Genomic DNA, 16,481 nt, shown 5'->3' on the forward strand with positions numbered 1-16,481 from the left:
GCACGCCGTATGTATGGCGCGTAACGCTCGTCCCACTAGTGTGCCCTGGTGTGCGTGTGGGGCTTCAAAGGAGGCAAGGGCTTCTCTGCGTCGGTGTCACTCAAGATGTGTGCTCGGTGCGGCTCGTCGTACTCCACCTTAAGAAGGGGTACAATGGGTGCTGCGTGGGAGGGGTCATCCCGTTACAAATTGATAAACAAAGGGTTAGAGTATTCAAATTAACAATATTCAAATTAACATTATGTAGCATTGTAAAATTTGAACTACTTTTTATGCAATAGGAACATAATATGGAAGCACATGTATATATTCAAAGTAACATTAACAGACATCTTAAACAACTTTACTAGAAAAATAAGCAACTTCTATGTATGGACATGCTGTTCACCGGTGTTTCTTATTAAATTATTACAATAGCTTGTCTGCATCTGCTAGAGCAGCTTATTATAATTTTAACCTAGCGATGTGTAGCCCAGTATAAGATGAATTGATTGAGAACTATCATATGTGTCATACTTAGTCATATACTCTATACTAATATGTCTAAAAATACAAGTTGTCTACTTTTTTCGCACAATGCTATGATGGACTCGTAGCAGTATGATATCGACGAGGTTGTGCATGATTTTGGAGGTTCTAGTGCTTTCAATATATGCCTGAGTAAAATGATCATTTGGATTAATATTTCCACGTAAGAAAACAAGCATATAACAATTTAAATCATAAAAACTCAACCAACTAAATTTGTCACTATATATATATATATATATATATATATATATATATATATATATATATATATATATATATATATATATATATATATATATATATATATATATATATATATGTGTGTGTGTATGTCTAGTGCACAAAAAAATACATAAATAAATTTATATTTCACTTGTCTTTTAATTAGACATTTGTTTTCGCTATAATTAATAATACATTGTAAGAAAATTAATAATTAAAGTATATAAATAATAATACAATGTAAGATAAATTAACGGCTAAAGTATATTTTAAAATAATCTCTCAATCTAAAGGCTAACGATTAATATAAAGGGGTAGTGAATGTATGATGTTTTTTATTATTAAGAAATAGGCACCAAATTTTACCTCAGCGAGGGTTGAACTGCAGTGAGGACGTCCGTGTCGCACCGGCATGCGTGGTGCAGCAGGCGCAGCGGTCGGCGTGCAGGCGCGGCGGCGGTAGGCGCGGTACCAAGCGCGGCGGGCGGCGTGCAGGCGCGGCAGCGGCGGCGCTGCGGGCAGGAGGGCAAGCAGGAGGGAGGGCGGGAGGCTCGCGGGCAGGCGGGAGGGAGGGTGGCTCGCGGGCGTTATTTATCTGGTCCTACCGCGTCGTGGGCTATGGCGCGTCACTGCCGCGCCAAGATCGGTGGTGCGACAAACCCTGCCACGTCACCGGTCAGCGCCCCGGTCGTCGTCACGTCACCCCTCTCGCCGCGCCACCATGCATAGCGCAGCACAGACTTTTCGTCGCGCTATGGCAATAGGCGCGGCTAAAAGTGTTTGTTTTGAAGAAAAAAAATTAAACAGTATTAGATTTAAAATTAGTTTATAAAAAATGTTAAAAAAAATCTACACATCCACCCATCTCTGTTCTCGCTCATCCACCTCCTGGCCGCCGCGGGCACGCTGCTAGCTGCAACAGCTACACTCTCCAGCTCCGAGTGCAAACGAGAAGAGCCAGCGCCGCCAGCGCCTCCAACCCCGACGACCCGACGGTGAGCCTCTCTCCTCGATCTTGATCCCTTCTCCATTACTCCTGTCCGGCCCAGCCCTTTGGCTCATCTTTGCATGGTTCGTCCTCATTTCTTGGCTTAATTAATTTCTACGACGACGGCAGAAGAGAAAGAACGGACATTACTTTTTTCTTCTTGATGAATATATATGCAGTTGTTTTAATTTGGCACAAATCTGCAGAAACTTACACTCTGCGCATGCACTGTCCTGTAGATGCCCCAGTTTGGATCCATGGACGTGGAGAAGGTCATCAAGAAACCGCTGCTGCTGTCCACCATGAAGAAGCAGCCTACGTCGTCGTTCCTGTCTGAAGCTCAGGTGTTGAGCCTGAAGGCGGCGCTCCTCTTCGCCTGCATCTACGCCGGCTCAGCTGCCTAAAACCTCCGCGACCTCCAGCACGGCCCACCTTGCCAATGCCAATGCCAGGTTAGCCGTCCGCTGCATCTCACTGCATTGATCCATGGATGATCGCTTAATGAATTAATTAATTAATTACTATGGGGTACTCATCAGAAGGGATGAAAACGGTACGGATATTTTCTGACCGTATTTGAAACCGAATCCGTTTAGAGGGGTTGAGATTTGTCCGTATCCGAGTTCGGATATCCAACATCCGATACCGTATCCGTATCTGAATACTCAAATTGCATATTTATGATGTCGATATCCAATCGTATCATATCCGACATAGTTGACACTATCCGTATTCGAATCCGAATCCGGACAGAAATATAAAAACAAATATAATATCGGTGATATCCGTCCATATCCGATCCGTTTTCATCCCTACTCGTGAGCAAGTGCACTCACGAATATGTGTCCGGTCTGACAGTGTGATCGACAATCGTGTCATGTCGGGCATGCTCTGCGAGTCTGCGTGCCCATGCATCACCTAGCTAGTCCTCGTCGACTGTGGTAGTATTAGGGATGAAAACGGTACGGATATTTTTCGACCGTATTTGAAACCGAATCCGTTTAGAGGGGTTGAGATCTATCCGTATCCGAGTCCGGATATCTAACATCCGATACTGTATCCGTATCCGAATACTCAAATCGCATATTTATGATGTCGATATCCAATCGTATCCTATCCGACATAGTTGATACTATCCGTATTCGAATCCGGTTAGAAATATGAAAACAAATGTAATATCGGTGATATCTATTCGTATCCGATCCGTTTTCATCCCTAGATAGTATCTTGGGGAATTCCTTGTGTGCCGTAAAAAAATATCGCAATGTCTTATGTGTAGAAAAGTTTAACGGTCTTCAACACTACTGCTTTAACTTTTTTATACCCTCTATGCCACTGCCGTCAGTTTGACCTCTAACACCGTCAAACTGCAGGTGTAAAAAGACAAAAATACCCTTAAATCTAAATGTCATTAATTTTTTTTAGCATCTTAACGACTTCAAATGAAAAAACTCAAAACTAAAAAGTTATATATCTCATCGAGATCTATAATTTTCATATAAAAATTATCTTCATTTAATTCCACAAAAAAAGATATAATTTTTCTAAGATATATTAATCATATAAAGCAGGCTCATGCGCGGCTCACGTGCGCTTGCACCACGCTATCCACGCCATGTCGGCCAAAACCTTCGATAAGTTATAGACCTAAATGACATACTTAAACAATATTAGGATGCCAAAAGCACGATTTAAGTGTTTGTGGATCTAAGTGACACCCCAAGACAAGTTAAGGGCCCACGATGCATATTACTCTAATTTACAAATGGGTCTCATATGCACACGTCATAATTTACAAGCCATATATATTGGCCGTGGAGCTAGAAAGTAGAAACATTCTTCCATTGCGACTTGGAGTAACCAAAGTGGAACAGCATAGGCCCCAACGTAATCAGCCAATCAGCAGGGCTACCGTTAAAACGTGATATCTGTTCCAGCAGAATTTTTGCAACATTGAAAAGAGATTTGTCAATATGCAATAGCCATATATATTACTCCTAGAGAAGGGCAGAGATGACGAGTGTGAGTTAATTCTTACCTTTGTTTTTCATAGTACGCAGGTCAGCTAGGTGACGCATCGTTGGTCTCCCATGTGGACAGTTCCAAGGGGACCTTAATCCTGTCAGGTTTTTAAGTATCTGAAAGTGTAAAAGCAAAAAAAGGGCACGTCACTAGGTAGTTTTAAAGGAATGCTTATCTTCCAATGGCAGAGACACAAAATGGGATGAAAGCATTACATATAGCCATATAGGAGTACTTTTCTTTTTTTAATAGATATTATATTCATATAGACGAGTAAGAAGGTTGTTCAACAGGGAATGCTGGTATGCTACATTAGTACAGGGCAATTTGCCATATTAGTTGGCTGGTATCTCCGTTGAGCTACACGGTGCTAGTAGTACAAGATAGTTCAGGGTGGCTGGGTGGGGGAGTTCGGGCCACAGAAGCTTAGTTAGTAGGGCCGGAGCCATAAACAACAGTGGAAAGAATAGCACTCCCCTCGACTTGGGGAGAGTGGAGCAGAAGCAGACTTCAGCCGGTGGTGGCTCTACCCTCTCTACACGCTGGAAGGGTTCGCGTTCTGGACAATCCACCGGTGCTCAAGAACCTTGTGAAGAGGAAGCCCATGCACCGAGTTCTCTACACTTGAGGGTCGGCTAGGCTGATCTTTGGCCTGCCTATACCGAGCGATTTAACTCCTACCGGTGTGGTGACCTAATTAGCGTCAACAAAAGGTAGATTAGAGCTCTACCCAGTGACGAAATGTGAGTTGTTGAACAGTTCAACCTTGGCAGCATATTCCAGGATTAGGTAAACCCAGGTCTGGTCATAGAAGTACCCATACAGGTGAAGAATATTGGGATGATGAAGATGACTCTGAATCTCCACTTCGTGTCGCAGATGATGCTCCACCTGAGAATGTTTGAGCTGGCTCTTGAAAAGAACTTTCAAAGCCACAATAAGACTACTCTTTTCTCTGGCCAGATAAACATGGCCAAACTTGCCCCTCCCAAGAGGTTTCCAACCTCAAAATCAGACATTATCCACCTCTTCTCGTTCGCAGGTGCTGAAGCCTTGTCCTCACTGTTGCGTGACTCAGTGGCGATAACCATGGCTAGAGGAGCGGCGGGGAGGGGGAGGAGGCGAGGGAAGGGATGGGGGTTGGGGAGCGGCGAGGCAAGTCAAAGTTTGGAAGTATAGGAGTTTTTCTGAACTCTAAAGAGAGAGAAACAACATTTAAACTTTAATAAAGACCATAGAAGTACCATCAAAAGCTAATTGAATGTGTAATTACCTTCTTCATCTCGGCTTTTGTTAGTGGATCACCTATCATAGTAGACATCCGGCAAGCCCTAGAAGCCAACATAGCACGAACCCTCGAAGGGCAAACAGAATCGGTTGTATCCAGCTTGTAGCTACTTATTATTGAACAGTCTCCTTGACTATCAGCAAGCATGGAGATCAGCTCCTTTACATCTAGATCAAGGGATTTCAGAATAGGACCATGTTTGACATGCACAAAAACAAAATTTCTGACATGAAAATAACAAATACCTTGAACACCAAACGTAATATTTTTGCTGAAAGGCACAGCTTTCAAAAGATAATGGTTACCAGGGGAAGCATGCAAATCTTCTGCCAGAACAAAACCATTTTTTCTGAAAGTTGAGAAAATGGAAGAAAACATGTGAGGCAACAAGAGCTGTTGTTAAATAGTGAAAACATACAATGTGTTTCTCAGTATTAGTTATAAGATGCCTACATAGGAAAAAAAGGCATTGCAAAAATCAAGATGACCAAGTAGGCACACAGTTGGAGATTATGTCAGGAATGAATTTGATCATTTCAATATTAAACATAGGCAGCAAAACACAAGGAAATGATCAATGAATAACAAGAGTTATATTACTTATACCATGTATTTGCTTTTAAGCAATAGAAAACAATAAAATAAGTACAGATATACATGTTGTTTATCTTAGTGATGGATGTGCTCAATACGCTCATTAGCAACACAAGCATCAATGATATGCTCCAGCCCCTCCTCCCATGAGGGTAACAGTCAGCGGGTCTCTATTCATGCTAATGATATCGTTCTTTTTTTTTTTTTTTTGCGACCAAACACGGACTTGGAATTAATCAAGGGGATCCTTAAGTTAGTGAAGCACCAGGTTTAGACAACAATACTAGCAAGTGTTCTGTGAGCCCCATACAGTGCCGAGAACATGATATGGAATTGGTGCAAGCTTCCTTCCCTTGCAAGGTTCAAGAAATTTCCTGTAAATATCTTGGACTACCATTGTCAATAAAAAAACTTCCCAAAGCTGAATTCTATGTGATTATTGATAGGATTAGGATTGCTGATAACCTGTCTAGGTAGAAGGCAGCCATGGTGCACCCGGCAGGGAGGACTACTCTTGTCCGTTCAGTGCTTATATCCATACATATTTATCAGCTCTTTGTCTTGTAGTTCCCTAAATGGGTTATTAAGGCAATCGATAAGATCAGGAGAGCCTTCATGTGGAAAGGGCGCAAGGAGGTTAATGGAGGGGCCAGGTCAAAAGGCCAACTGATCTTGGAGGATTGGGTATTCTTGACTTGAGTTGCTAGGCTGGGCACCGAAAACGAGATAGCTATGGCTAAAAAGGATTCAACCTGAGCATCTATGGGCTAATCTTCATTTAAGGGAAAATTGGGTCTATACCATCAAAAGAACCTATTGTTAGATATATACCATCAAAAGAATCCAGTTTAGATATGTACCAGCAAAAGATGGAGATGCAATAGCAATCTACCACTCTGTTAACTTTGTTACCGTGGTTGGCAGTTCTTTGTTTTTTTACGGATTCAGTATGTATAAAGTCCCAATTTTGCCATTTCATGAAAACAACTCGCGAATCTGTATCGAGACGGGAAAGAGAGCACGTGACTGTACTGGAGACCAGTGCCGGCCCTAGGGGTAGGGCACGAGGTGCGACGGCCGAGGGCCCAAGCGGAGGAGGGGTCCAAGCCCAGGTATACAAACCCCCAAGTCCTATAGTCCATTAGGCATTAGCATAATGAGAAGAGAGACATAGAACTGGCCAGGCGGCCCAAAAAGACAACATCGGCATTTCTTTCCTAGTTTTCTTTCCTCACGGCCCTCGGGTAGAGAGGAGGCGAGGAGTCACGCTGCACACAGCACACTCTGATCGTGAGTTCGCGACATGCGCCTTACACACGCGGAGCTGGCGAGCCGCGCCACCGCGAAGAGCTAGACTACCGGAGACACGGACACGGCGCACGAGGACGGCGACCAGGCAGGGCTCCACGACGACGACATCTTGATTCTTGTCTTACGAATTGCGATCACCGATCAGTTGTTTAGGCCCAAGGTTTTTTTTTCCTTTTTATTTTTAATCCAAATTAATTATTTGTATAGTATTCCAGACTTCTAGTACTTTGTACCCATATAGTCATATTTTTCTTCTAATTTAGGTGTTAGAATTTTAGAATGTTACCTAAGAAACATTTGTCATGGGTGAGAAAAGAAAACGAATATATTGCTTTTTTAATCTACATTGTTCCTCGATAATTATCATACATCTACAAATATATTGCTTAATCTACATTGTTGCTCAATAATTATCAGACATGTTAAATTAAAAATATGTTATTGAATTTATTTTCGTTTTGCAAGTAAAATTAGTGCCTATATATTATAAGATTTTATACATGGTCAAGAGGGACCGTTGCGACGAGATCACCAAAGGGCCCTTACGGCACTGCTGGAGACAGAAGGTCAATCCACACGAAGTGACCAGTGGCGCCTCTTCTTGGCAGCTTCTCCGGCGGCGCGCTCCCCAGCAGCGTGATTCCAGGTGGTCCGCCACCTGCGCCCGAGGCTCCGCCCTCCCCTCCATGGCTCCACCGGAGCCCGACCCACGTGAAGGAGCGACTGGTGTCGTGTCTCCTCGGAGACCTCCCTGGCAGCATGCTCCCCGCCTCCCCGACGACTTGCAAAGGGAGTTATCGTTTGTTGCAAGGGTACAATGGTCACAATTAACATGGAGTTAACAGAAGTGATAAGCAGGTAAGAAGTGACATATTTTGATGGTACGCATCTAAACTGGATTCTTTTGATGGAATATATCTAAAAAAATTGGTTCTCTTGATGGTATGAATCCAATTTTCCCTTGATTTAAGTACCTCACTTGGTTACAATGTTCTGTCAGTCATTTCGATTGTCAGAGATGGCTGCAAGACATTCTTTTGGCTTGACAAATGGTTGCATGGGATTATCCCTGTCAGTCCTTGCTCCGGCTTTGTGAAAGCATGTGCAGAAGAGAGCATTGAAGCAAAGAACAGTGCAGGAGGCACTAACTGATGGTACTTGGATCCAGGACATTAGAGGTGATCTGTCAGTAGAGGCCTTGCTGGAATACGTTCAGTTATGGGAGATTTTATCTGTGGTTAATCTCTCTGTTGGAGTTGAATGAGGATCAACACACTTGGTCACCAATGCCACCATCTTCCTCGAGAGAGATCATGACCAAGTCAGCCTATCGTCACTTCTTAGGGGCTGTTGATTTTGAACCATGGAAGGAAATTTGGAAAACCTGGGCATGTGTGTTCTCGAGACAAGTGTGGTTAGTTGTGTTGTCCTTGGTTAGTCTGCCACGGCACACACCAGGGCCAAATGGTATGGTCTTTACTGAATGATAGCTCTAAGCTAGGCAACAAGTGGCTAAGCAATACCACAAGGGCCTCAACCCTATAGTTGTGTTAAGTCACTTAGTTGCATGGTGGATTTAGAAACATAGGAACGGCTGTGTTTTTGAGGGGGGCTAACCTAGACTTAATGTCCTACAGAACATTAAAGATGAGGCCCATTTATGGTGTATGGCTATGGCAAGGGCCAAAGGTCTCAGGGGCATTTGGCCATAGGAGTTGGGTATGGGCCATTGGTTGTAGTTTTTATTCTTTCTTGGCAACCCTTCTGTACTAGAAGCAACCCTATTGGGCTTGTATGAGTTTTCTTAGACTCCTTTTTCTCTCTTTCTTAATATAATGATGTGCAGATCTCCTGCATTTTTTGGGGGAAAAAACTATACATGGACAACGTGAGTTGTGAGTTATGGACAAATATTACAAGAGAAACTACAAAATAATAAATGTGATGTTGTTTCAACAAGCAAATGTACTTTTTTTTTCTTTTTAGATGTAACAAACATCTAGTTACATAATCAACTGGATATCTTCATAAAAGACGCATACTCATCACTATTTTGTTTGATCCTAGAGTTAGGGGGTGTTTGGATCCAGGGACTAAAGTTTAGTAGGTGTCACATCGGATATTCGGATACTAATTAGAAGGACTAAACATGAGCCTAATTAGGCTTAATAGATTCATCTCGTAAATTAGTCTCAATCTGTGCAATTAGTTTTGTAATTAGTCTACATTTAATACTCCAAATTAGTGTCCAAACATCCGATGTGACAGGAACTAAAATTTAGGGGGTGTTTGGTTCCAGGGACTATTTTTTAGTCCCTGTCACATCGGATGTTTGGACACTAATTTGGAGTATTAAATATATTTCAATTACAAAACTAATTACATAGATGGAGACTAATTTGCGAGACGAATCTATTAAGCCTAATTAGTGCATGATTTGACAATGTGGTGCTACAGTAAATATACTCTAATGATGGATTAATTAGGCTTAATAGATTCGTCTCGTAAATTAGTCTCCATCTGTGTAATTAGTTTTGTAATTAGAATATATTTAGTACTCCAAATTAGTGTCCAAACATCCGATGTGACAGGGACTAAAAATTAGTCCCTGGAACCAAACACCCCCTTAGTAGGGGGAAACCAAACACCCTCTTAATAGCGGACAAATCGAATCAAAGCAGTAAGACAATCCAATACCTGATGGTGCTCATGTTCATAGAAACAATTACTTCTTCCTCTGGTGATAGATCAAGTCTCAGTGGCCTGCATTTGAACATACCCACAAATACCCAACAGAAGTGAGGCATATGGCAATTTTGACTAATGGTATGGAAAAATATTTTGCCAACATTATGAATCCATACTTGGAAACATTCAAAACACACAAAGTTTAGAGTTCAATGCCTAGAAATAGCAGGCAAAAATAATGGGTTCGTTTACTTACTGGAGAAGAGGCTGTACGTTTAAAGTTGTTGACTGTGAAAGGCACTCAAAGTTGTACTTCTCATCAGCAGCATGCTAATAACAAAAACAGAACCTCAATCAATGCACCTTGCAAGTTGCAACTCGCGCACTAAAAACTACAATAAGATACCTGATCTACAATAAACAGATCCTGGTCGAGCTTTCCAATGATAAAACCCAGATTAAATTGCCCAACAACCTAATAGATGAAATAGTTAGTTCTCCAAAACAATTGTATAAATTTCATGTAATCAATACTTTAAAAAATGAATATGTATCAAGCAAATAAACAAATAGGCTATAAATGTTCGAATAAGATGAGAGGAGGATGGATAATTATATGTATTGAACAGTCCCCAATGGGGATATATGTAGTATATGAAACTCACCAAAACCTAGATTAGATCAATGACCATTTTACCCTTAACAGTAGTAAAAGATATCTTTTAGTTCTAGAAATTCACTTTCTAGTTTTCTTGTAAGCTACTTTCCAAGTTTCCAAGAATTTGGCAATACTGCTCACTTAAACAGTTAAACATGAAATGAGTGTCAACTGTCAGCGTGTCCAGATTTGACACAGAAAAAAAAAAACCATCAAGGTACTCCAACATATCTTGACAGTATAATTTGAGGAGGAACCTGAGGTGAGTTTACTAGTATCGTGGGTGGTGGGTTAGACAACCTGGGCTTCCTCCCTTCCACAAAATCATTGGAAGGAGAGTCTATCCCTTTCAACCTCATTTATAATAGTATAAAATAACATGGAACCTTAACAAAAAGGAGCACCAATATTAAAATATATATATCAAGCACCTCCATTTCTCCAAAATCATCTTTACTGAAAAGCCTGTCCAACTCATTGGTGGCTGCAGCTAATGAATTTGATTTTGCCTCATCAGCTAAGGGTACATTAATATCCAGTGTTGCAGCTTTATAGCACCTACATTAAGGAAAGTGAAACTATACATTATAGAAATAGTAACACAAATCCTGATGATAACACAAGTTGTTTGTGGTAACAGCAACCTTGTTGCTTTCTCAAGACAATATGGTTTATTTGTATGGGATACCATATAACCATTCTTTCTTCTTCTCCTAAGCTCGGCAACCGTAAATTGAATAGTGGGATATTGTACAGGTGCATAACATACTACAGCACCGTCATCATAATCCTGAGCATCAGGCAAAGGACTATCAGCCGATGCATTCTGATGTCGTGATTCTGAATATTTGTTGGGAGCACCAGAAGCTAAAAGCATCGACCATGATGTTCATCCTGCAAGGATTCGGCAGTTGATCTTATAAATAAAGTGATAAAAAGACCCAAAAAAAACTATGAGTTGGCTTCATACTGAATCATAACATAGGTAATTAAGAAACTCTTCCAGAAGCAATTTCTATTATTTACATAACCAAAACCAATAAGTGAGTTACAAAATACCAAAATTAGATTGGTGGTGCCTAATCAATTTACAAACAAGAAAAACACCATGAACTCTAAATGTAAGACCAGCAGGCAAAGCATTTAACAAGAGAAGACTTAAGAATAAAGGTGAGCAAGCAACATAAGAACAGGAACACATATAAATTATCGGCAGAAGTCCAAATCCAAATATAATTGAAGCCTCAAGAACTCTGTATCTAACAGCAAACAGTTTGCCTACCACATCAGATTCTGTAGTGTGAACATCACATGGACCTGATACCTCCGCCCCAAGGGTCACAATATTAGGTTGTTTAGAATGATGTGGTGAAACATCTGTCCTCACAGATCCAAAAGATTGTGGGAGATGCTGTTTTAAAGAGTTTGTTTCCAGAGGTAAATTGAACTCAGAAATATTGTACGTGCTTGAGCTTAATGCAGGTGCTGAATTTGCTTCTAAAACTCGTTCCCCTCACCTGTTCTGAGTTTGTCCCTCTTCTCAACACTGGGGTTTCGGAAATAAGAGTGCAATTGTCATCATGCTTCTGCTTATTTGGTGATGCGAAGTCGGCTTCTAAACTTGTTCTCCTGTCTAGTTCAGAGCATGTCCCACTTCTCAGCACTGGAGCTTCAGAAATAATGCAATCATCTTCACGGTTCTGCTTTTCTGGTGTAACAAAGTTTTCTTCTAAACTTGATCTCCTCACTTGTTCTGAGCATGTCCCTCTTCTCAGCACTGGAGTTTCAGAAATAAGAGTGCAGTCCTCTTCATGCTTCCGCTTGTTTAGTGATACAAAGTTCATAAGAGAAGACTGAATGGTACTTGAATGAGTAGATTTTGCAGCAAGCCCAGTTCTGAAACGATTTGTTCCCAATGCAAAACTTTTTCCTTCTTTAGGCGATCTTTTTGGCTGGTCATATGCGAAGGATGGAAGCCAAGCAGATCTATCAGCCTGAGTGGCTGTGCCTCTTGACAAGGGGCTTGCATCTCTAGACGTTGCTTCAATGGCTACCTTTGCCACTGAAGAAGGCAATTCCTGGTTCTCTGGGGAAACATGATCCTCACTGTCTGTTTCTTCATCTTCATCAATATTGTCGGAAGCTGAGACATTCGCCATTGTGATAGCATTTGTATCTTCATTATGCCCATCAATAACAGCATCCCCTTCCTTTTCAGGATCTGTGATGTGATTGACTGAGAAACTGCATTGCAGAGGGGAGTACAGATTTTCAACAGCTTCACGTAAAGACTGCAGAATCATGATCTCGGACGAGAAGAAAACTTTTCTCTTATCAGGTGCAACATTCACATCGTAGGATTTAGTTGGAATACGGAAATCCAGGATAACCACAGGATATTGCTTAGCATTTGAACTTTTGTATAGCTCGTTGACAAGTTTTGTGGCCTTTGGCATATCAATAGGTCTGCCATTCACATAGAAAAATTGTCTATCTCCTGAACTGCGGCCAGTACCAGGTCCAGGTTTTGAAAGAAAGCCCTCTATTTGGCAGCCATCCGAGGTGGTAACACTGAAGGGCTCCAGACATTTGAAAGTATTTGGACCAAATACAGTAATGATATTGTCTTTCATAGAATTGCTTCCTTGAGTTCTAAGCACAACCATTTTAGAATTTTTTCCAACAGTATTAGTGCAGAGTAATCTGACCCCTTTGGCAATCAAGGCATAAGCCTAGCATAGGTAAGATGTAATAATTAGTAACATAACTGGGGGACAGCTACCTTAATCATTTGGCAAGCTCCTCAGCGTCAAACATGCCAAAAAAGAACTTATAAACTGAAACATAAAAACTCACGTTCAGCAGAGAGATCACTTTCCCATACTCCTTCCGAATGTTCCTGCTAAACTCCTTGCTCCGGACTGGCAAGGTGGAGAACAATTTCTCTACTGTCACCGTGGTTCCAACCTGCCGTGCGGTCTTCCTCTCACTAACCACCACGGCCCGAGTGCTCGAACTCCAAATGCGTCCCAACGGGCTCATCCTTGCTCCTCGTCTCAACCGTCAGTTTCCCCAGCGCGCAGAGCGAGCTCAGAGCTTCGCCCCGGAACCCGAAGGTAACCACGGATCCGAGGTCGGAGAAATCCGATATCTTCGACGTGTGGTGCTTAAGAGCAAGAGCCTATTAAAGTATCAGCAACATGTTTAGCGACTAGCAATTGGTGGCAACGTTCTAAAGCAGAGAGATGGGGGGAATCGGTGGGTCCACGCATTAGAGCAGCTTGCCGCCCACACCTGGAAGTTGGAGGGAGATATGCCGCGTCCGTTGTCGGCCACCTTGAACCACTCCTCGCCGTAGGCCTTGAGGCTGACCTCGACGGAGGTGGCGCCCGCGTCGAGGCTGTTCTCGACGAGCTCCTTGACGGCGGAGGAAAGGTCGAAGATGACCTGGCCAGAGCAGATGCGGTGCACCACCGCCTTACTGATTGGCTTGATCGCCGGCGAGGATTCGCCGCGCCCGGCGCCTCCCCGTCCTCCCGCCATTCCCCCGCCTAAACCCTACCCCTCGCGGTGGAGACTGGAGAGGAAGAGGAAGGGGGTTTTCGGCGTCGCCTTCCTCTCGAACCCGCGCCACTGGTGGTTAGAGGAAATCGGAAAGCGAGACACACACATCTTCCTCGGTTGGGCCTTCAACTGGGTCGACCAATCTCGGCCGCGAAATGGGCCTCTTGTATAAAGAAGTTTTCGGCCCACTTCTATGCAGTTAAATTAAAAAAAACTTCTATGCGTTTAAAAATTATTTTAAAGAAAAAAAAACAGAGCACAAGGCCGACTTGGCTGCTACCGCGTCCCGTCGCAAGAACGTGGCGAACGTGAACGTGACGAGTCCAAAGCAGAGGGACTCTCTCGCCACGGCCGCCGCCACCCGTGCAGGCCAGTCCACCCGTGCAGGCCCCGCCGCGCGGCGCGTTTCTGCCCGGCGCGATCTGCTGGTGCTGGATCGGTTGGACTGGCCCGGTGGGCGCTGGTGCGCCCCCGGGTTGACCGCCTGTGACCGGTGTTTGACCGCCGCCCCGCCCAAACGTGCCGTTCTCGCGTTGGTTTGGACGTTTGGTGCTACTCTTCAACTTATTTGCAAATCACACCTTCCTTGGCTACTGATTTATGTATAGCTGCAAGGTAGCATAATATATTACCATTTCGGTGCGGATTAAGTCCACTTTTGACCTCTCAATTATTGTGTTAGTCTGATTTTAACTTCTAACTATAAAACCATTTAGTGTTGGTACCCTAACTGTTAAAACCGTTCAGTTTTAGCACATCGTCGCAGAAAAGGCTGTTTTGTCCAGCGTGTAAAGGGTTTGACCATGCCACGCTGGCATTGACCGCCACGTAGGACGATGGCCTGCATCTCAGCGACATGTGGGGCCCGCATGTCACCCACTCATTCCCTCTCCTCCTTCCTCTAGCTCCAGCAGCATTCGACGGCGGTGTCATCTCCATCCCCGCCGCCGGCCGCTCGCCCGAGGCCACATCGCCGACCGCCCCTCCACCGGCCTTCCATGGATAGCTGACCCCGCCCACCCGATTTCGCCCCACTGCTTGGCGTCCGTCCCACCACGAGGAGCCAGCCCACGCAGCCTTTTGCGCCACGGCCCTACGCGACCTCCGCACCCCACCGGCGGTCTCCACGCCCGCGGCTGCGGTTCCGCGCCTCGTGGACGGGCGGCCCCTGCGACGACCTCCACGTCTGTGGCTGGCTGTCCCCGGCGGAGGTGCCCACGACCTGTGGCCCCTGTCCCTATGTAGCTTCGTGCCCGCAGCCTATTCCCATGGTCTGCTGTGGAATCGGCTTGGCGGAACTGTCGAGCTCGGCTGCGGCGCAGGGAGGCGACATCCGCGGCGAGCTCGGCTGCACGCAGGGAGGCAGCAGCCGTCGTAGCCTGCGTGCACGCTACCGTGCTGCTCGGAGGCTGACGACGAGGACGAGTCAGCCATGGCGTTCTCCTCCAGCTGCCTGTCGTTCCACTCGGACGACTTCGTGTCCCAATCGCCCAAGGCGCCACCTCCACTGAAGCAGCGCAGTAAGAAGTGCTGCACGGCGGTCTCCCGGCTGCGCATGGCACTTGCCACGGCCATCGCCGGCCGACATCGGCAGGTCGGGCTCGGAGCACGGCTCATGGGCACGCTCTACGGCCACCGCCGCGGCCACGTACACCTCGCGTTCCAGGTGGACCCGCGAGCAGCAATCTGTGAAGCCCGAAGCCGAGGAGCACGCCACGAGCCGCCGCCCTGGCCTGCTCGCTTGCGTGGCTTCGCCCTCGTCTGTCGTGCTGCGCGAGACGGAGCCACCGTCGCCCCGACTCCAAGCGTCGCCCCGTCCTCAGACGCTGAAGCCCTTCGCGTCGAAGCCGTAGGGGCGCCGCAAGCCGCCGCAGTGCCGAGCCACCGAATCGGGCTGAGCGCCACCGGAGATGGACTGCATCCCCACCGTCGCCCACGCTCTCTTCCCTCAGCCCGATTGTTGCTGCCTTGCGCCCCGCGACCCCGGCCATCTCCAACGCTGTCGCCGGAGCCGAGGCCGTGACCGTCGCTAGGCTTGCGCCCGAGCCACACCGCGCGACGCCCTGTGCTCTACTTCCACCGGCGCGCCTCCTTCCCTCTGCTCTCTCTCTCTCTCTCTCTCTTTCCCTCTCTCTCTTGCGGTTGGGAACGGACGCGAGCCAAGGGCCACCACCGACCCTGTGTCGGCCAAGACCGCTGTCGTCCGCCTACCGTCCCGCCGCCGCTCTGCTCTCTCTCTCTCTCTCTCTTATTCTCTCTCGCTCTGCCCGGTGTGAGGGAGGGAATGAGTGGGTGACGCGTGGGCCCCACATGTCGCTGAGATGCAGGTCAGCGTCCTACGTGGCGGTCAACGCCGTCGTGGCGTGGTCAAAACCGCTCAACGTCGGTCAAAACAGCCTTGCCCTCGCCCAGGTGCTAAAAATGAACGATTTTGACAGTTGGGGTACCGGTACTAGACGATTTTGTAGTTGAGGATTAAAATTAGACTAACACAATAGTTGATGGGCCAAAAATGGACTTAATCCTTTCGGTGTAGTGCAGAGTAGCCACGAGGCCATCAATCTGTTTTTTTTTTCTCAAATTTTGGTTACCAAAAGCTCAGAAGCAATTGGTTA

At 45.2% G+C, this 16,481-nt stretch overlaps 1 protein-coding gene across 1 annotated transcript; it reads right to left on the reverse strand.

Moving 5' to 3' along the window:
* Positions 1 to 3,289: 3,289 nt before the first annotated feature.
* LOC136463709 (DNA mismatch repair protein PMS1-like) lies at positions 3,290 to 13,935 on the reverse strand. Its single transcript, XM_066462691.1, is given in 15 exon segments — positions 3,290 to 3,669; positions 3,780 to 3,879; positions 5,037 to 5,218; positions 5,297 to 5,400; positions 9,654 to 9,719; positions 9,901 to 9,974; positions 10,051 to 10,119; positions 10,734 to 10,860; positions 10,947 to 11,172; positions 11,175 to 11,196; positions 11,585 to 11,803; positions 11,805 to 13,034; positions 13,159 to 13,302; positions 13,304 to 13,483; positions 13,597 to 13,935. Coding segments are annotated over 15 exon segments (3,006 nt in total). The 5' UTR covers positions 13,846 to 13,935; the 3' UTR covers positions 3,290 to 3,655.
* Positions 13,936 to 16,481: the final 2,546 nt, after the last annotated feature.

This window comes from Miscanthus floridulus, chromosome 7, assembly GCF_019320115.1.
Source record: "Miscanthus floridulus cultivar M001 chromosome 7, ASM1932011v1, whole genome shotgun sequence".
NCBI lineage: Eukaryota > Viridiplantae > Streptophyta > Magnoliopsida > Poales > Poaceae > Miscanthus > Miscanthus floridulus.